This window comes from Monopterus albus, unplaced genomic scaffold, assembly GCF_001952655.1.
Source record: "Monopterus albus unplaced genomic scaffold, M_albus_1.0 scaffold19.1, whole genome shotgun sequence".
Taxonomy (NCBI): Eukaryota; Metazoa; Chordata; class Actinopteri; order Synbranchiformes; family Synbranchidae; genus Monopterus; species Monopterus albus.
In genome coordinates this window covers 1,029,555-1,051,445 of record NW_018127899.1, presented here as the reverse complement: position 1 = coordinate 1,051,445, position 21,891 = coordinate 1,029,555, and the positions used below count along the sequence as shown (strand labels likewise).

At 39.9% G+C, this 21,891-nt stretch overlaps 1 protein-coding gene across 1 annotated transcript in view; it reads left to right on the top strand.

Annotated features, from left to right (window-relative positions):
• LOC109956378 (copine-8-like) overlaps positions 1-21,524 on the top strand; it is a 50,383-nt gene extending 28,859 nt beyond the window's left edge. Inside the window, exons 8-21 of the mRNA XM_020593430.1 lie at positions 1,129-1,232; positions 1,881-1,985; positions 2,800-2,841; positions 3,727-3,802; positions 5,120-5,176; positions 6,191-6,252; positions 6,474-6,520; positions 9,126-9,307; positions 12,351-12,478; positions 13,660-13,762; positions 14,865-14,922; positions 15,511-15,584; positions 16,025-16,222; positions 16,888-21,524. Coding sequence (XP_020449086.1) covers positions 1,129-1,232; positions 1,881-1,985; positions 2,800-2,841; positions 3,727-3,802; positions 5,120-5,176; positions 6,191-6,252; positions 6,474-6,520; positions 9,126-9,307; positions 12,351-12,478; positions 13,660-13,762; positions 14,865-14,922; positions 15,511-15,584; positions 16,025-16,222; positions 16,888-16,983 — 1,332 coding nt within the window. The 3' untranslated portion in view covers positions 16,984-21,524. The remainder of the gene's footprint in view (positions 1-1,128; positions 1,233-1,880; positions 1,986-2,799; positions 2,842-3,726; positions 3,803-5,119; positions 5,177-6,190; positions 6,253-6,473; positions 6,521-9,125; positions 9,308-12,350; positions 12,479-13,659; positions 13,763-14,864; positions 14,923-15,510; positions 15,585-16,024; positions 16,223-16,887) is intronic.
• The last annotated feature ends 367 nt before the right edge of the window (positions 21,525-21,891 follow it).

Here is a 21,891-nt window from a genome sequence, read left to right as displayed (position 1 = left end):
TTAACATAACAGCAAAATGAAGCAAGCTAAAAAAAGCTTCCAAAGGCATCCAGGGAAGCAAGGGAAATCGCTTATTTAAGAACTAGAACTGAGGAAAATTCATTATACCAAAACCTTAATGAAAGACTTGACCCCTACTCATTAGATATACCGTATGTTGCCCTTACACTAGAAGACTGTGATAAGTTCTTAGTCATAAACTATGATTTTGCAAAGACTGGGGATTGTGCATGGTCACTATTTGTAAGACTGCAACTAGCTTTCTCTGGAGACTACTTCACATATGCTCCTGCATTTCGCTACAGCTCTGCTTGTGTGTGCAGTGTTTTGCTTGGAAAAAAACATCTGAAAAATAAAAAGAGAAGTCATCGCTGAATGTGGACACGACCCTGTTTGACTGAAAGGGGACAGTGAGGTCTGTCCATGTTTTCTCTTTCCCCACTCTGTCGCGGTACAAATTGGATGACATGTCAAGCAGACACTCTTGCTCACTCCACAACTCCACCAGTCCTCCTTTGTAATGGCACAACAGAACCATGCATTCTGAGTCCTCGCCGGAGTCACCACCATATTTACCTTTGTTTTTGTGCCTGATATGCTGCTTCCTGTTTGGCGCTTGAGAGAGCTCACCTATTGGTTGTTTATGGTGTTCATGTCACTGTCTGCATGAGCCAAGACTAAAGACTTAGGATAATATTAAACATGGTTGATCTTAACAGAACATCAAGACAAGAAAGAGACCTAAAACAGCTCAGATTGCCACCTTACACCACACGATTGAGGTAACACGACGTGACAGTAGCAAGACTCTCTTGACTTTATTCCAATGTTGGAAATCTGTCTGTGACACAAAATCACTTGAAAAGTTTTTAGGTGTAAGGTCGGCTTAAGAAAATATCAAAAACCACACAAGTACAATGTGCTCTATTTGTTTCATTAACAGTAAAGTAATATTGAAATTGTGCTACATTTAGGTGATAGTCCAGAAATCATAAATCATTTATTTTTTTCACTTTTGATTATTCTCCAACTGTATTTTGGTTTTACTTCTTCTCTTTATGCTGCAGTCATTGTTTAGGACCTGAGGCTGTGTAGCACATATGTACATTGTTTCCATCTATTCCTCAGGAGTCAGTGATGCTCCAGTTTTGTGGCAACAAGCTGGATAAGAAGGACTTCTTTGGAAAGTCTGATCCTTTTCTTGTCTTTTACCGCAGCAACGAAGATGGATCGTAAGTTGACACGCGGCTTCCTCGTGGTATTTGATGAATTAACAGAAGCAGCTGTCTGGCTTTTACACACAAAAATATACATATACAGCATGTAAAGTGCCTGTGATGCATACAAGCTGTGAGTGTTTATGCTCCAATACAGAAGATATAAGGTCTAAGTGGTGTTACATAATGCTACAGTATGTGACTTGTGTTGTCTAGCTGTCAACAAAGCAACAGACGGAGGGGTGACTCAACATAATAGGGAAGAGATAACAAGGAAAACAAAGGCAGAAAGGTTGGATAAGACAGAGTTAAGTGAACACTGTGTGGAGGTCACATGTTCTTTGCCTTGCGTGCTTTTATTTAAATCTACTTCAGCATCTCACACTTAACACATTGTGTTTTTGTGCAGCGGGGTTTTTTTCTGATGCATCCTAAATGTTCAGCCACAGGATATAACGGTGGCACAGCGCAGCTACAAAGAGCCAGACTAGTTGGCACATAAAAAAGCACTGGAAGCAGTTATTTTAGCCGAGGATTGAGTTTTATGCAATACTTTTAAAATTACACTCCTCTTATTATCAAAGAGGAGAAGTGCGCACCAGGTTTTTGCTTTTAGCTTTAAGGTAGATTTGTCATCTGCTAACAGTGTTGTATGTCTGACAGGTATACCATCTGCCACAAAACAGAAGTGGTGAAGAATACTCTGGATCCTGTGTGGCAGGCTTTTAAAATCCCTGTCAGGGCACTGTGCAACGGGGACTATGACAGGTACGGTCGGTGACAGTGGGGATTGCACAAGCTGAAATACAGAAATTCTGTAAGCACAAGAATGAACAGCAGGTAGACCATCACATTAGATTTGATTTTACAAGAAGAGAAAAACCTTTTGATATTTCAGTACCTGACATACAGATGAGTGAAGAAGGAACCTGAATGGTTGACAGTGATGGGGGGGGGCATTCTGCTGGCATGGTTTGGGTCCACTTTATGTTCATTATGTGGAATGGTACATTTCACGTAAATGTATATCATATTGCTAATTATTGATGCATTATTGTGTACATCACATTTAATGTTGCAGCTGGTGAAGGTAGAGCTAATCTGAGTTACTGCTGGGTAGCTTGTGAATTTCCCACAGGGGTCACTGAAGCCTGGTGATTATACTGTGTTCAGTTTTATTCTCCTGGTTCTGAAAAGTAATTGAAGTTATCAAATAAATGCAGTGAAGTAAAAAGTGCAATATTTGCCTCTAAATAGTCAAATTATGAGGAGGCAGAAAATGAAAATACTCAAGTATAGATACCTCAAAATTGTGATTAAGCACTTGAGTAAATGTACTTAGCTACTTTCCACCACTGGTGAACAGTGACAAAAGACTCACTGGTGATGTCATCCTAAAACAGGATTAGATTAGAGGACTGAGCGACCTTCATGGTGGTGTGTGTGTACTGATAATGACCTTCAAAAAAACATTCTGCATCTCATCTGAATGGAAGCCCATCCTTCCACAGCAGTGGTGCTAATTATTTTTAAAGGGATTTCCTTCTCTCTCTCTCTCTCTCCCTCTCCTCTTTCCCAACAGGAGCATTAAGGTGGAGGTGTATGACTGGGATAGAGATGGAGGGTGAGGGAACAGCGCTCTTTTTGTCTCCATGCATCAACTAAAGTGTCTGTACTACAGTACATTAGTGATAGGAGGCTCCATCTATCTACACAATATTGTTTTATTGACATCCTGCTGTAAAAGATACCTGTACACCGGTGCAACAAGGCCACGGGGTGCAGTAAATGTATTCATTATCTACTATATGAGCCATATATTGTGGTAATCAGACTGTTCTTTATTATTCCTCCATGCCATTTAAAAAGACTTTTTGCCTGATGACGTTAATATTTTAAGCTCCTAAAAAACAAAAACTGCCCTCATAAAGAGCATGAGTTTGAAATTACACATTTGGGATTATGGCCACAGATCACACTCTTGTTTTTCGCAATTATAGGGAATAGTGAAGAAGAAATATCACTAGCTAGCTTTTCCTGTGACGACACTCCCTGCTGCTTTAAATATATATACATGAACTATTAATCCTGCTTGAACGGTCCCTTGACAGGTAACTTCATATAGTCAGTCCCAGAACAGAGATTGACGTAGTGTTTATCTTCTGAGGCATGTGAAATCACACTAATCATCAGCACAGTTTGCCCCTTGACTGTTAATTTCATAGTCAGTTTTTGACATTTCAAGGACATTTTACCCTGAGTGCCCATTAATTTCTGACCCTGATTCCAACTGTGCTGATTAACCCCATGAAATTTTGAAAATGTTTACTATGCCCACACCTCCAGTAACGTGTGATTTTCCTGTACTTTGAAGATTTTACAGACTGTGTGGATACACGACAGAGAAGAGAATAAAGGAAGATTCCGGAGATATTTTTACCGTTTAGCTTCTTCTGACAGTACTTTTCAGAACACGTGAGAAAGTAGAAATCTGTCTCTGTTTTTACAGCCACGACTTTATTGGAGAGTTCAGCACCAGCTACAGAGAAATGTCCAGAAGCCAGTCACAGTTCCATGTCTATGAGGTGATTTTCTACACACACACACACACACACACACACACACACACACACATGCATTTATGCTTTGAAGGAGTCATTATTTTCTAGTCCCTAGCTATGACTCTAACCTGACATTAATTCAAATTTAAACCCTAAAACCAAGTCTCAGACAACTTTTGAAGAAGTGAGGACCAGCAAATTGGTCTGTGCATCAGAGAGCTGTAAAAGTAGTTCAACTTTAGAGAAGACACAGGCAGGAAAACCCATCAAACAGCAAAAGGCAACAAAAAAGATGTCCAAAATATTCATTCAGAGTTGAGTTGAGCTGCAGACCCAGGCTTTATTAGTGTTAGTAGAAATAAACTCAAATGGGGAGAAGCTGTAGAACTTCAGCAATGTAGTAATAAAGGCAGTGGTTGAGAAAACGCCATTGTTGAACCTTTGTTGGTGCTTCATTAAGATAACTTGACTCAAGCTGTGACCTGGTTCTGCTTCTAAATGTTGATATTCTGCCAAGCAAATGTTTTGTTTTATGTTTTATCTCAACATATGTTAATTTGTAATTGTGTGGTTCTAGAAGATTAAGAAGCACACATCATTAATTCTTCTTCGTCTTTCATCATAGCACAAGCACAGCCATACATCAAGTGGAAAACATTAAACAGAAAACCTAATGTAGGATGAATCAGTAGAAAGCTGTTCTTCACAGTAATGCAATCATAACCTGACTGGCTCCCCCCTTTGTGTTTCTCTGTTTTTGGGCTTTAGAGACAGGAGGTTGGATACAGCTTTAATACAGCTAAAACTAGATAAAAACATACACGGACTGATCCACTGCTTGCAGATCCTCTATTTGATTTAAAATTGAGTCTGAACACAGCCAGTATGTTCCAAAACCTTCCTCAAGGGAAACTGGTTTTATCCCATTCCACTGCTGTTTCTGCTTATTTGGATGCATCACTAACTCGTTGTTATTCAGACTTTTTTTTTTTTTTTTTACTGATTTTGAGGACATACGGCGTTAAGCTATGACTCTTCCACTGCACACCCTGACATGGAGGAATATGTCTATGCAGACTGTTATGATTATTTAATAGGATGCTGTGACCTAATTGAAGTAATAATACTGTACACTATATACTATTAGACTAGCACCAGTTCCACAAAAGGCCGACTTCTGTCTCTTCTTCTAATGCTCAGTGCTGTTCATTGCCTGGTCCATTAACTTCTACACAAGCTGTGTGGGAGCAAACCATGAATTGCTGAAAGTCAGGATTCCTACCCACTGTTCACTGAGACACAACAAAGTGGGCTCAAATGTTTTTGTGTTTGCCTCCTCAGGTGCTAAATCCAAAGAAAAAAGGAAAGAAGAAGAAAAAATACCAGAACTCAGGAACTGTGAGTCAACAGTTTATGCAGCCTTCAACACTCACTGATGTTAACCCACTATGACACCAAAGCTGCATGTACACAGGGTCCTTAATTTTCTACGTAGAGTTTGTGTGATTTTTTTATCTATAGCTGTTTTCACACATGAACTCCGGATTGTCTCTGCGGAATAAGGCCTGGACTTTGTCCAGAGTTGCCCTTTCACAGATGTGGCACACAGCAGGAGGTAGTTAGTCCATGCCAGACGTGTTCTCATCTACTAGAAATACTCAGTTTGGTTTATGGGCGAGGATGCGCCTGCGTAGAGCACGCAAGAGGCAGGACATGACGTGGTCTCCTTTCTGATGATTCGGGTGCTGGCTTTTAACGACAGAATTTTCCGAACCAAGTTGTCTCCAGACAGATGTTCTTGTTGCTGTCTTTATTATAATTGACTGTTTATCTTCACCGTCGGACTTTGTACGAACCAAGTTGTCTCCAGACAGATGTTTTTGTTGCTGTTTTTATTATAATTGACTGTTTATCTTATTCCGGTTTCATGTTGGTCACATGATAGAATGTCATCAACACGCTCACTAGCTCTGTGTGAATACTGTGGACTGTATATTGTCGTATTCTCACACAGGTTCACTCCGGCTCACTTGGACATTACATGGACTTTGCACTAGGGAGCTGGCAGAGTAACCTCTGCTTAACATCTGGGTGGACTGACTCGGACATTAGCGTCCACATTTTGTAACCCAACCTCCCAACCCTTTTTTCATTATCCTCTCCACTCTGTGCAGGGGCCCTGCCAGTGCCCGAGAGCAGTGCGGATATCCAAAGCCAATATTTAGTTTCCTTGTGTGTATGACATGCAGTTGTGTGGAAACAACGCACTAAGTGCATTTTGGAATGATACGATTGCAAAAAATATGATATATGATCATCGATTTAATCTGAGAACCAGGTACTACATTAACAGTCTCTGCTCAGACTTTAAAAGTGACTGTTGTCTAACTCCTACATTTTTCCGACTGGCAGGTCACCCTCCTGTCCTGCCTGGTGGACACTGAGCTCTCCTTCCTGGACTACATCCGAGGCGGGTAGGTCCACAGTCAGCGGCATCAAACACAGACTCTATGGAGACTCTGCTGAGAGCATTGCTGCACTGTGTTTATCTTACAGCTGCAATATTTAGACGGACAGCTGCTGATAACCCGCTGCTTAATTGCTCTCTGTTGCATGCTTTGAAACATGCTGTGGTATAATCTAACTTGATTGATGATTCCACATTACTCCTTACATGGTTTATTTTCTCTTGTAGGACTCAGATTAATTTTACAGTGGCAATTGATTTCACAGCATCAAATGGTAAGTGTTGGCTTTGCTCTTATCAGTGAAATCTCTTAAGTGTATCGAACAGATAAAACCTTGGTGTTTAACATTCAGATCTTTATCTGATGTGAACTCCTCAGTGATTCTTTAGCCATCAATTTTAATTTACAGCACTTATACTAACGACACTTCACCCTGCCTTACTCAGCTAGAGACAACAAAGGCAAAGCAGCTGAAAGTTGGACAATTATTTAAACATTATCTGTTTCTTCAAGCTTCTGAGCTCAATGCAATGTTCTTTATTAGCCACAATTTGTACAGTTTGCAGCTCAGTGTTGACAGAAAGTCATTACACCCAGATTTTTCAAATTGCATTTCCAATTCAGATGGTTCTCATCTTGTAGTGAAGGGTTATGAAGCCCCACAGGTAAACTGTCTTACATTTGTCAGTGACAAGGATTTAACAACAAACAAACAAAATGAGCGCGTCCACACAGAAGCCTTTGGCTGCTTCTCATTACCTTAAAGTTTCTCTTTTCTCTAAGTTGCTCTTATCCTTGCATCTTCACTTGTAAGATGCAAGGAAATGGTGCAAGACAAAGATGTGAGCAGGAAGGAATCCAGGAAAGTCGTTTCTAGAGAAATGAGACATTCTTCCCTCAAACCCGTCGTCTAAAGCTTTGTCACCTTCTCATAGCGATGGCACAGCTGGATCAGCTGTCAGGCTGAAGGTGTTAGGAGCTTTGTATGCCTTAGAGTCTGCATTTGCACAGATAATGTGTTGCACTGTTGGCATAACAATAAGGGTGCATAGTTACACTACCAGCATGAATGTGCAATAACTCTATATCGTTCTCCTCAAATAATTAGTTTGACAATAAGACGCATTTGCATTTACTGATACTCTAGAAATTCATGATGTAATTATCCAGGTTATGATGAGAATGTCTTGTAATTTGGAGAAGTTGTTGAGTTGCATATACATTTTAGGGAAAATAGAAATTATGTAAATATTTAAAGTCAAAATATTCCTACACTATGTTACACGGGGATTTTCAGCCTGATAGAAACTGATATTTACTTTATTTAGCATATTTTTACTGGTGAACAACAACAGGCTCCTGATGAATGATCACGGCTGTTTCACGCTTCTTGTATTAATCTGACTCACAGTTTACACGGATCCAGTCATTTGAACTATATTGTGAATCAGAACACAAATAAATTCTAAACTCTGTGGTGACATTACAGCTGAGCCGAATCTGTTATTTGTCCCAGTATGAAACTGCAGTGATGTAGTATCAGATCAGTCCAAACACCAGCAGATCTCTAATAAAAGAGTGTGTTGGTCCAATAAAAGACTGTGAAGGATGGTCTCATGCCCTCACTCCTCATTCCTTCCTCCTCCAAGCACTATTAAGAGAACTGAGATGTTCTTCATAATGACAGGAATGATTTCCAGGTCACTCGAGGAGCGAGGAGACATGACTTAAGGTAATGAGAGGCACTCATTGTCACGGATGAGTGATGGTGTCATTTTAGTAAGAGCTGATCTGGTAAGTTAATCTATGTAATACAATTTTGGAGACCTTATTATGTCACAGGAGAAATGTGGCATTCTTTACTGCCATCTGATCAGCCTCCCACATTCCTGTCTTTGAGAACGGCTGAAAAACAGTGGTATCATGCATATAATTACATTACTTTTTGTGTTGACAAAGGAGGGACCTTGCTTTTGGGGACCATGTTGGTTTCTAAGGCCCTGTGCAAAACTACCTGCAGAAGTTTGTGTCAGATGATGATAACTTTTCCTTTATAGTAACGGACAAAGTATTCCACACACACTCATTTCATATTGAAGGATAAGGCTGCAGGTATTCTTTGTCGTCTTTGTAACCCAGTCACTCCATTGTTGTCCAACAACTATTAAAACACATCACTGAGCATTTCCCTTATTACCATGAACACACACTCTATAGTTTGTTGAATCAATTCCACATACACCGCACTGATTAATACACCACATTTGTTGAATCAATTCCACATACACCGCATTCATTAATACACCACGTGTATTATCCACAGCTCAGTCCCCAACAGATTTCAGTTATATTTGCTAAAGTAGCTGTTCTGGGAAATTAATGACCCTTATTTTAAAATAAAAGAAACTATATGTGTTTATGTGATCAGTAGGAACTAGATGACATTAAGAAAAATATATCAAACACCAGTCTTATCTTTTTGTGTCACAATCATTCTTATTTATTTTTTATCTGTTCTCATTTCTCTGTTTGTGCCAAAAATAATGGCAGGACAAATGAAGCTATTGCTGAAGTTGGTTTTATTATCTTCATAATTCATTAATGTGGTAGTTAAACAGTTTGAAATTGAAGGTGGGCTTCATGTTAATTCCTACACAGTAAACACATGGACCCTCAAGCTACGCTCTGAGCCTTAATGCAACCAATGAGATAATAGTGCCTTGGAGAAATTTTTGTGTAACTAAAAGCGTGCACTTTAACCCCCTTCCACCCACTCCCCTCCTTTTTATTGTAATATGACTCAGGGCCAAGGGGGAGCTGGCATAATTACACTTTGATGCTGATGTGTGTTTTATTGTGTTGCACCATTCGGGTCCCAGGCAACCCGTCCCAGCCCACCTCGCTCCACTACATGAGCCCGTACCAGCTGAACGACTATGCCATGGCGCTGCGGGCCATTGGAGAAATCATCCAGGACTATGACAGTGACAAGATGTTTCCTGCACTGGGGTTTGGTGCCAAGCTTCCCCCAGACGGACGCGTCTCACACGACTTTGCACTGGTGAGGAGACATCTTTATCCCATCATTTGCATCATCCAAAAGCCCTGTCATCCGGTCTTCTATCCATTTACCCTTCCATCCTTTTATTTAGCCTATGCAGTAAGTACAGCATGTGTGAACCCTAAATGACATTTGTCGTTGCACAACTCCACAAAATATGCACACATCTTACTGAGAAGAAGGCTCACTGTGTCATCTGCATTATTTTTCAGATTATAAGTCGCCTTAACAGGTGTTTTATGGCATAACACAGGAAGGTGGTACTGTTCTTCCAGGGCTAAGCATGCTAAAAGCTTTCTCAGAATGGTGGAAAAGGCAGTAATAATGTGCAAATGAAACTCTGCTGCCATGCTAACATCTGTGAGGCTGTAATTAATGTAAAGTAATGCTAACGTCAGCATGCTAACATGTTCATTAATGACATTGTAAACATGCTGATATTTAGCAGGTATAATGTTTATCATAATCATAGTCGTAGTTAGCCTGTGAGCACAGTAAGTAATTAACACAGTACAACTGAAATTGACCTGCATTAATTTAGCAGGTTTTTGGTAATGAATCAAGTCAGTGTTTAAAGTTCTCAAATTGTGATGTGTGATGGTACTGGATGAAATGCTAGGGCATCACACACACAATCATTAATCCTATGTGAAGCATGAATATCTAAACTGAATCAAAGGACATATCTTTGTGATATGAAGCAGTAGGGGTTGTGTAAAATGGGTTGATAATTTTGAAGAACATTAAAATGAGGGCTGGCACTACAAAAACTAATTTAAATTTGGCTTCTTCCCAAACTATTGAGAATAAATCTTTTAATGGCTTTAATGCCAGCTGGAGGAGCATGCCTTTCACAGTGTAAGCACACACGACATGCATGTTTATCAAAGCAAGATGTACTGGAAACATAAAGTTATACTAGGACTATGTCAAAATCTGGAAGAGTAAACTGAAAACACACAGCATGCAACCAGGCACTTTCATACAGTGATGACCAATTATAGGCAAAGGTTTAATAGTGGGTGGTGAACGCTGCTGTCCAAAAGCATGAACAAAGTCAGCCAGCCAGCCAAATGAGCTGTTTAGTTTTTGGCTGTAAACAAGATATTTTGCCTGTGTAAACACTGTTTTCTATTTTATTTATTTTGCTGCCACCTGCCAGTCTAAGTCCTAGCGGAGCGACAAAGACAATACCAGCCAATTCAATTGACATTAAACTGTAGTAGTTTCGTTTCTTTAGAAAAAAATATATCAAGGTATGACAGTCGTTTTCCTAACATGGAAATTATGCATATAGTGCCCATTAAGGATGAATATTCTGTGACCTTCATTCAGCACTCTCAGCATCCACCCACCCATTCATCCATCCATACTGCTCTGCCAGTGCCAAGCGCCCTGGGACTCCAGACGTGCTGACCACTCCTCAGCCACTTATAATTCTCCCTGCTCAACTGACACTTTCAGATGTTGCTCCAGAGGCATTTACAGTCATTACAGCTGGTCAGCACTGGGTAACAGCTTCCCTAAACAACCTTGAGACATGCACATATGCATTAATCTAACCATTAAGGACTTAGTCAGCTCTTACAGCTGTGTAGCTGCAGCGGGAGGAGGCCACCACTGAATCCAACGTAATTATGCAAGCTCCATTTACAAAGCAAAGGAGTCTCCTATGCACTGTTCATACTCATGGGCAACCAAGCAGAGACAGTCAAGATGGTTTCTTACTGAGATAATTAGAAAGCCCGAAACACGCTGTATGACTAGATTAAATAATGTGTTGTTCGCCTCTTTCTGAGTTTCTTTGGGGGTCTTAAACCCAGTCAACCAGACATCATTTGTGATATTTTTCCAGGGATATGGGTGCTGCAAAGAAACAAAACACTGCAGCAGCTTTAGTTCTGGTCATAAAGTCTTAAAACAGTATTTTATTTGAGAAGCCAGTGGATGAGTTTCTCATAGATAAACTCATCCTAAGAGATGTTATCATCACGTGTTGTTGGTGCAAATAAACAAATGCAATTGATTTTACCAAAGTGCTTCTGCTGGAATCCATTCTTAATTCAAAGTTTAAAAAGTGAAATGACTTCCCCTGAAATGCTGCAACACAGGAGTTAAACTCTTGACAGTTCCCTAAAGTATACGTAATATTTTCATTGTAGGATTGGATTTACATCCTGATGGGACACTAGATACTATTTTGTGATAATATTAGAGGAGTATTGTTGTTTTGGCCCTGCAGCTGTTTTTGCTGCATCTAATCATGTTATCCTGCAATTTGTAGCCAAAACATGCTGTTTTTAAAATAAAATGTAATTTTCCACCCATTTTCCAATAGTGTAATAATACACTGACATCCACAAATGCTTTATGTATTTATCTTCTTCTTCTGGGCGGCACTGTTCTTATGTTTGCTTTCAGGTACACTGTCTGTATATCAAAACAAACTAATTCACTTTGATTCACAGTGGTAAAAATGTGTTGTCTCAGGTGTACCACAGAGACCATCTTTTTAAACTAGCTTTTGAGCAGTGCTCTTTTTCTGTTATATTTTTTGTGATAATATTGGTATTTTATAGGATATATAGTTGTTGTTTTTTTTACTGTAGTGTGAAGCACCTTGTGACTAGAAAGGTGCTATATACAGTAAATAAACTTTAATAAACTCTAATAACTACTTACACTCTTTATAAACTAACAGCTTTCCAGTAGTGTATTAAACACCTGAAGCAACAAAGTAGCTGAAGATACAGTACTACAGAGCAACAGCAGCATTCCAAATTTTGTCAGTGAGGTTTGCTTCTTCCAGAAATTATATAAAAGTGTTATGAACGTTATACAGTACACAACTGTGTTTTAATTTGCCTTAGAAGAGCTCCTGTGCCTCCTGCTTAGAATAATGAGGTTAATAAAGATAAAAACCTTTCTTAGCAACAAAACACTTCAGTTGTGTTGCTGCAGCTGATTCTAGAAGAATATTATAATTTTTTTCAGTTACAGAAAGACAATTCTTTACTTAGCGACTTCTTCTGTCTCTCGGCAGAATGGTAATCCACAGAATCCATACTGCAATGGCATTGAGGGGGTGATGGAGGCCTATTACCAGAGTCTCAAATCAGTGCGTCTCTACGGACCCACACACTTCTCCCCTGTTATTAACCATGTGGCCAGGTAGGTCCACTGTAATCACAGCCAGGTATGTGGAACATGTGGGCAGATACACACGCAGATGTTACCGAGTATGATGCAACTACATGTATGGAATTTACAGTTCTACATGAGAGTAACATTAATCAGCTTTGGTGAAGTTTCACCAGTGTGGGTTTCTGTAGAATGACAAACAACGTATCTATTTGTCCATCCGTCATCTAAACAGAAATCTGAAAAAATCATGAGAGATAAATAAACAGACCTATCAGTATTGGTCTGTATAGGTGAGTACCATACTGTTTCTGATAAATGTAATAAAATCCCACTCCACTAGTATACAACACACTTCATCAGCAGTGTAGGCTTTATTTTAAATAAACAGGGGTATATTTTCTTTTTTGTTGTTCCCTTTTATTTATTACACTGTATATAATGCTGAAATTGACTGTTTGTGTGAGTTTATTACCACCGCCATGTTTTTGCCAGCATTTGTTGCTTTGTTCACAGCATAACCCAAAAAGTAATGAATGGATTTTTATGGCATTTTTTGGAGAGGTGGGGCATGGACCACAGAACAATCAGTTAGATTTTGGTGCTGATCTGGGTCATCATCATCATCATTTTAAAGGATTCTTCACCATTGTGACATAGGGCCAATATAAATATTTTAACTGCTGTCTCCACAATGTATAGAATGCTTTGACAAAAATTGCAAGATACTATTCACATAAGATCTGCCACACACCAAAGTGTCTGCATCCAAATAATATTCCTGAGCTGGTGAACCATGAATGTTCAAATTCATAGGACTTACAGAAAACTCTCTAGTGTGACACAACAAATAATAGCACAGACTTGCAACTATGATCAAATTCTAGCAGAAACCTATAATGCAGCGCAATAGCATCTTCTTCTTAGATGCTATTCAGTTGAGAGATGAATGTCTTCAAACTCTCTTAAACTCTGTGCTTCCAGTTTGTAACTCAGGCTGCTGAAAATTTGTGTAAACCTGGTCAGTGATGTGTGTGTGTGTGTTTGTGTGGGTGTATATAGATATATTTCAACAGAAACCTTTTTAATACTTATAAAGTGTTGAAATCCAGTTTTTGTACATGAAGGAGATGCACAGATTTCTATCACCCTGTGTCTGTGTTTTAGTTTAGCTAGTTTGACCTCTGACCTCTCATCTCTCTTCGTGCCAGGTATGCGTCAGCAGTGACAGACGGTTCACAGTACTTCATCTTGCTCATCATCTCCGACGGCGTGATCACAGATATGGCACAGACCAAGGAGTCCATAGTCAATGTACTGTATAGCACTGCATCCCATTAAACCTCTTCCTTTTATGTTTTATTGTTCAAATGCTGTTAGCATAGGGGACTTTGTAAACACATGATAGAATTTACAGGATCAGTAGCAGCAGTCCATGTGCTTTTCTGTTAATTTACTGTAAAAGGTGAGGACCCCTGGAGGTCTGGCTGTGAAGACGCCACTAATGGAAGTTTTAATAAACCAGCAAACAAACATTATGAAGGGGACAATATGAAAAGCAGTCCAGCTGCTGTGTTTCTCTGGTAGTACTTTCCTCTCTCTCATCTTCACTAATGAGGGGAGCGAGGATGAGGGCGGTCGGCCTGGTCAGCTTCCCCTCTCCCCCTGCACCCAACAGTCCCACGTTCCAGTCTAATAACTCCACTTTCTAATTAGGGGCATCAGAGCTGATGTGTGTAACAATATTGGGTGAGCTCATATCTTTGGAGCCTCAGTCGCCTTTGCTCGTTGCTCTGCCTGGCATAGCCTCACCATTCGGTTCATGCTCCCTTCTCCTCCTCCATGCCCCCACGTGATGTAATGTTATTGTAAAGTAAGATTGGAGAGTAATTATTTACTAGCCGGCGGAGGATTCCTGCTCTTCATATCTCAGGCAATTTGGGCATCCATCTAATAACCACAGGAAGTTATGAAACACTGAAAAACCTTCATTCATCATTCATCACTCGAACTGTATTTTGCTGTCCCACTCGGCTAAGATTTAATAAACAATATTGCGATGCAGGGCAGCAGTTCAGTGGCAGCTCTGGGCCGGGGAAGATGTAAATGGAAGTCGTTTTTAACCTGTCAAGTTGTAGATACATGAAATTAGAAACTCCAGAACTGGCTGGACGAGAGACTTTATGAAACACGCTGCAGAGGGCAGATCAAATTGGACAAACCCTGTCTGTCTTCACAATAGTGTTTTATTTTTCTGCTCAGCTTCCCTTCTATGGGTTGTTAACTTATAGCTAGTAATATCTGGGGGATTTCACTGACAACCTGAGGCCATTAAGATAACAAACAGTGTAAAGAATGAAGGTTGCTTCTTCCTCGCCTTGCATACAGTTTCTCTGTCTTGTTCCACCTGTCACAGGCTGCATCTCTGCCCATGTCAATTATAATAGTCGGGGTTGGACCAGCAGAATTTGATGGTAAGCAGGGGGGAGATCATGTGTATTTGTGTTCTTGCATGTGTGTACAGCAGGTGTGTGCTTGTGTTGATTTGAATGCAGCAGTCCTTTGCTTTCATTCTGCTTCCTATCTGGCCTCCCACATGGTGCAGCTCCTCTATTCTTCTCGCCTCCATTCTCGTTCCCCTTCATTTTTCCTCCCCTCTTTTGCTGAATCGAAGGTTAAATGTGAAAATTCTCATCATCAGACCAGTGGCAGTGTTTTTTATGGACAGTAGCCATACTCTTCACTTCCCTCCTGTGCTGTTGCAAACATATTCATGTTTATAATTCATAGAGCACTCCTCTGTAAAGACAAGTCCATTCATGATGAGCAATTGGCCTGCAAAGTCAACAGGATTTAACCGTTATCACGCTGATGGGGGCTGCATGATGTCCCCATGGTGCACATTTTTGGTCCTGCTTACAAATATTCTAGCATGTTTCCCTTGTGTGCACATTTGTGTGTGACTTACGTACCAATGGTTCATGCGGCATTTGGTGTGAGTTTACCAAGTCCGATATGATGGCTTTGACATGCTCTCCTGACTGATGTGCTTCCCTCCTTAGAAATGATCGAGCTGGACGGGGATGAGGAGAGGATCTCATCCCAAGGACGATACGCCGAGAGGGACATTGTTCAGGTACAGAAGACTCCCGAAGACATGGCTGACTGCCTATGAGGCTGGTTGCTCAGCAGAATGTCTCCAGAGAAATGTGGGCTTTATGATTAATGGGAAAGGTCATGGTACTTGACCCACTGCTGCACTGTTGTCCTCACTTTGCCATTTTTCTATCTCATTTCTACTTTCTCGCTTCTCTAAACTATATCCACCTTTTCCCTGTGTCCTTAACATAGTTCATCTTTCACATTCTCCCACCTGATATATGAGCATGTTCTTTATTTTTCTTTGTTCTCTGGTTTCTGTCCTGTTTGTTTCCTCTGCTCTCCTTATTTCTGTTTTTCTTCTCTTGGCTTTTTGTTGTTTACTTTCATTTCTTTTTCTTTCATTTCCCTCTCCTCTCTTCTGCTCTCTTGTTCTAATTCCTTGTCTCTTGTCCCCCTCTTGTTTCCTCTTCTCAGTTTGTTCCTTTCAGGGACTACATCGACCGACGAGGAAACCACATCCTCAGTATGGCTCGTCTAGCTAAAGAAGTACTTGCCGAAATCCCTGACCAGTTCCTGTCTTACATGAGGACCCGAGGAATCAAACCTGGGCCCTTGCCACCTCCTTACACCCCATGTCCACCACCAGCTATCCACCCCCTCCTGGCCAGACGGGTAAGCCGAATCTAAAGGCTGAGACCTTGCTCCAGCTCTGGCCAGCCGACTCTACTGGCCTCTACTCTCTTCTTCTCTGCTTCTTTTCTTCCTACTCTTCACTGGAAGCTTTTGAGCACACGGTGAGCCTTGCCTGCTCTCTCATGTTGCACTTTTGTGAACGTTTGGCCGTGAGCGGTGATGCAGATAACCCCAAGTGGAATCCTTCCACTCACAGAGGAAGGGACTTTGGATCTGGACGAAGTTGGGTGCAGGGCTGACTTAGCTGCACTAGAAAGAGTGAAGTGGACAGAAACTGTCCACTAGCAGCTGTCAGACCGAAAGTGTCCGATCTGGGGAGGCCGTTTTCTGAAACACTCTTCATCTGTTTCCTATTTCTATTTCCACTTCCCCCTTGATTCACAAACCATGTCTTTCAATATATAAATGTTTACAAAATTGAGTCTGGAGAGGAGAAATCTTTTCTGGGAGAAAATTTATACCAATCAATGTGAAAACCTTTTCCAGTTACTTGTTTTTTGGCTGCAGAAACTGGAGGTTTTGACTTTGTACAGGAATATTTAGGCTCTGGCGCCACATTCTTCTTTGTGACTGAGTATGTGTTTTATAAATAAATGGAGCATGTGCTAGTTTAACAGAAGCATGCACTGTTGTCCTGCACTCAGGGCCTTGTCCCTCCCACCCCCTCGCCACCACTTCCACGTTCCACTAAGAACAGACCCATCACACACCTGAAAGCCTCCCACACTCCTGTGTTGTGATCCCTCCACCTGCCTTGACTCAAAAGGAAGCTGTGCTCCCTGGGAGTCTGGTCAAATCAAATACAGCAGGGACTTGTACCAGCCTTACTCTTGTCAGATAACATTCATAGCACCGCGTCCTCTGTGGGTTCTGGAAATGCAGATCTCCAAGCCCAGAAGTCAAAAACACACATCTCACTACCGAACTGTTACATTTTAAAGTCTCCTTATTTTTATGGAATAACATTGTACATTTGAAGCATTTTTTTGTTTTGTTTTACGTCTCTCTACCTCTCACTTTGTTTAGTATTGCCAAAAAATGTTTAAATAACAATGTGTTGGTGTGTCAGTGAGTTTTGGTAAGTCTGTGGAGTTCACAGTTATATCTTTCTCACCAAGTATTCACAAAATATTTGCCAAACTGTAGGATGAGAATTATAGCACTTTGGTTGCTATCAGATCAGGTGACTTGCACCTGTGTGGTAACAATACACTGTGAATATGTGCAGAGAAATCAGTGAACCAACATGCACTAATGCTTTTGTCTTAACAGCAACCCACATGGATCAAAGTAGAAATTGTGAGCAGTTTTTAGTTCCATGTTGTCCAGCGGCATTGTAACTAATAGTTGAAGCCTGTACCGATCTGGAAACCCTTAGGTTTGGAAGTATGTAGCTAATCATCTCCTTTAAGGAAAATTCGTATTTTCTTAATCAGACTGTCACCTCCTGAAGGGTTGGAGTACTTTGTTACTTGACTGCAGCAGTTCCCAGCTTAGACTCAAAACAGTTACAGCAGATACCACTGACAGGTTCCCTGTTTTCACATCGGCTCACATCAGAAATTACCTCAAATCTGCAACATGCATAGAAGGAATCGATACAGCTATAAGTCAGATTATGGCGTATTTCTTTGACTGACATAACACATGTTAAAGTCCTTCTCTCAAACAGCAATGAAGACCTATCCACACAATTTAAGTTCCAATAGTTTTAGTTATTTTACATGATACCTTTGTATATACTGTATGTGTTTTTGTTTGTGAAAAACAAACGATCATACTGCATGTACCCCACTCAGTTTAGCAACATACTGTATGAGTCAGAATTATTTAGTAAATTATTTAATGTTATACAGGAAAACCTGAGATGTGAAACTGTTTTTCTGAGCTGTAATCCATAACACAGGCTCTGCTCTGACTACAGATTACATCAGCAGATCACTACTGATTAGCTTGGACAAAATGACTTCCTCTCTCAGACAGAATCCCATTAGCACAATGTCAGATTGAATAATGAAGTGAAAACAAAACGGCTGCAGAGTGTGATTATCAGGTTAATAGTAACCCAACTTTATGGTGACAGAAAAGTATAAACATGTTAATAGAAAGCTTTCAAATCTATCTTACGGCATAATCGTGGTTTGTCTGTCTATATGTTCAGAATATTCAACATCCAAAAACTCTATTCACTTATATATATGGCAAAATACAGCCAAGTAAACAGCTTTTGATTGTTGCTAGCATAGTTACCTGTTTATGTCCGCCACTGGCAACTGCAGGAGCAAGTGCAGCTTCTTTTTACAGTCAGATTTTTGGTTGTTTTCAAAACGTTTCTAGGGAAGTTGAACCTTTTTCCATGATAAAACTGGGTCATCACTGGAATCCAATGTAACGTCTCTGAATCCAAGCTACCTGCAGCTGCTGTCCTCTGCTAAGGAGTAACCTTTCCAATATTCAATAATCAAGACTTAGTTTTTCAGGGCAGTATTCCTTTAAAAATGAGGAAACACTCCAAATCCCAAACAGATTTTTGCACTGTCACTTTTAGCCAAATGTTGAGGTGAAACAGCCCTGGACAAAGAGCCCTGCTGTTTTTCCAGCAATGTGTATATAAAAACCTTCCAGTGTTACTTTAAGCAGAGCATAAACCATTTCCTATCAGAGAAGCAACAGAGACCCCTTATTGCTTGTGTAAATGTGTGCGCAGTGTTTATACATTTACTCTCTGTGTTCTACCAGCTGTAGATCTTATCATACTTTTTGGGCCCTATTCAGTCAAGGAATCGGTGTAAAAGAAGGTTTACAACATTTTTCTAAACTCACACCTCAAAATCATCTTGGCTCGGCTGTTGATGCTTAATTAAAATGTCTAATTATGAACCGCTTGTAAAATGTTTTCTCAGACATTTATACACCAAACAGATTCTTTGCCTTTTTTGTGTACTGGTCAATATACTGTCTGGTCAAATCCACTTCTGTACTGCTGATATAACTATTAATGTTTTATACTGAGGCCTGTAATCATATTTAAATCATGACTAACAGGCCTTATTTATACATAAGTTATTCATATTTAAATCATGAATGACAGGCCTGTATTTTTTTTATAAGAGTGGTTAGATAAAAATGTATGTTTCATGTAAAAGTAGACCTAGTGATCACTCTGTAGCAACATATTTCTGCCAAATTTGATACATTAAGTGTAGCATCTTATTGTTTGCTGAGACTCATCCCAGGAAAGCTGGTTATTCAGTTTGACTGAATAGGGTCCCACAGTGTGGGGAAAGGAGGTCTGATAGAGCTTCTACTCTTCTGTATTGTTGGTGTGACAGCGGGGATGCCGAACCGCACAATGTAGCACTTGTCTGGTGTTGGACTGAAACAACACCAGACTAAACCAGATCAGACCAGATAAAGCAGGAACTGACTACTGACTTTTTATATGTAAATGCAAATATATATTCTGTATATACTGTACTGATGTTTTTTGGAGAGTTGACTTGCCGTAACTCTGTGACTCTTGTTCTCAAACACTAAGCAGGGCCTTTCACTCATATAGCACAGCAAGATGCCAGCTTCATCTCACACACACAGTCTCGTATATAATGTACATCCGGTATTTGTATATGAAACATGCATTACACGTACAAAACAAGGTGAGGGTTGAGTGAAAATTGACTGGTTCTTTCTTGTTTGCTCAGAGAAACAGTGGTTTCAGAGCTAGAGTCTGGAACAGTGTATCTCACTGTTGTATTGCAGGATTTCTCAACATTTTAGCTCCGTGACCATATCCTGAAGTCCCAGGTGTCAAACTGCAATGTCAAACTGTTTTATGCCATATATTCTGTTTTCAGGGATTTGGAGGTATTGCTCATGAGAAAATAACAGACATGCTCAGAAATGCCCATCTCATCATACTGTGTCATTTAGAAATGGACTCTGTGGCCTGTGGATCAGGATCTACAAAAAAAAACATGTGGCCTTTTGATCATTGCTGAAATTTTCACCGAACATAACTGATGATCTACAATAATGAAACCAACTAACCATTTGCAAAGCACAACTTCTATTAGTTTAGTTTATTGTCTTTTTATTTAACCTTTATTTTACAAGGCCATCCCATTGAGATCTAAATCTCTTTTTTTAAGGAAAATCCAAAGCTTGACAGGCCTAATGCAGATCGTTTCAAAGCTGTTCAAAGGAACGTTATAACACAGTCAGTTGATAAATTCTTTTTTATTTGACCGTACAATATAGATCGGAAAGCATGTAGATCTTTTCTTTTTCATAGAAACCATATGGAGTTGGCTTTTTTAGATGCGACCGCAGTGTGTGAAATCACTGTTCCTCTGAGGCTGTGTCAGTGTAGGAGTAACAACCAAAAGCATTTATTGTGTAGGACACTTCGAGGCAAAAAACAACCTGTGTTGGACAAAAGCTTTAGTGAAGACAGCTTCCACCTCGCTGCCTCCCACCGCTCATCGTTCCATCTGTGTCACTCTGATGCGGCGGTACATGTCAGCATGCCAGGCCGTATGAACGCCCATGTAATCTTCACACATACAGTATAACATAAAAGTTGTTTACTTATAATATTAACAAAGTTGTATAATTGAATGCTCGTGATGTTTTCTCCTGATGTTTTTTTATAGCATGCATTGCGTTTGCATGTGTAGATCTTTTCTAAAAATGATGCGTCAGTGGGTTTAAAAAAATTGTAGTATAACATCTTTGCGTGTTATTTTATTTCAGAAAGCTTTTTTGCCTTAAGTCTCACTGATCAGTCTCGGAATTGTGCAATGCCTTCAGATGTTTCTTGTGACGACTCATTCTTGTACTCTGAATTTTTTATTTTGATTTATTTTTGTGTACATTCATGCACAGCCCCTCCTCTGGACTCGTTCCCAGTGATAATAAGTATCAAAAGGGAGAATGATGCTAACAGGAAAAAACTGGGCTGTCTCGCTCTCTGCAAATAATTCCAGCCTCATATGACTTTGTTTAAAATAACCACAGATCTGTGTTTTATCATAAACTAAAACTGCCCAAATTTATTAACTCCTTTTTCTTTCACCCTTCATGTTGGGTCATTATCCTTGGCTTTTGCATGATGCTGGTGATTAAAAATCTAAAATTATTTGTCCTTAATATTTACTGTTTGAATCAGTTGTTGCGATTAGTGGTAATACAAGACAGCACAGGTTTTACTGTTCAAATAGGAAATATAGAAAGGACTAAAGATTGATTTAAAATAACTATTTATGTAAGAATTGAAATCTAAATAAATATCCATACCAAACTTTTGTTTCTTCTTCTGTGCTCAAATGATAAATTGAATTCAAACATACCTGGGGTCCACTCACATTGACTTGTATTGTAGATATAGATGGTGTTATGTCATACATGTTTGTCTGTATGGTGGGATGTTGTAAAACACAAACACGTTCTGTCAGAGACGCTCTCCATGTTGACAGGCACTTGGCATGGTTGATGACGCCAGCACACTAGAATAAATGTGCTTCACACCATTACACATTTAAAGTCTTCATCTCAAGATCTAAGTTGTTATCAATGGGGCGACAGGTGTCCTCGTTCCAAAGACTCCTCCAGATGTGGCTGAGAAATCCAGTCTCCTTTTGAGTTTTAAA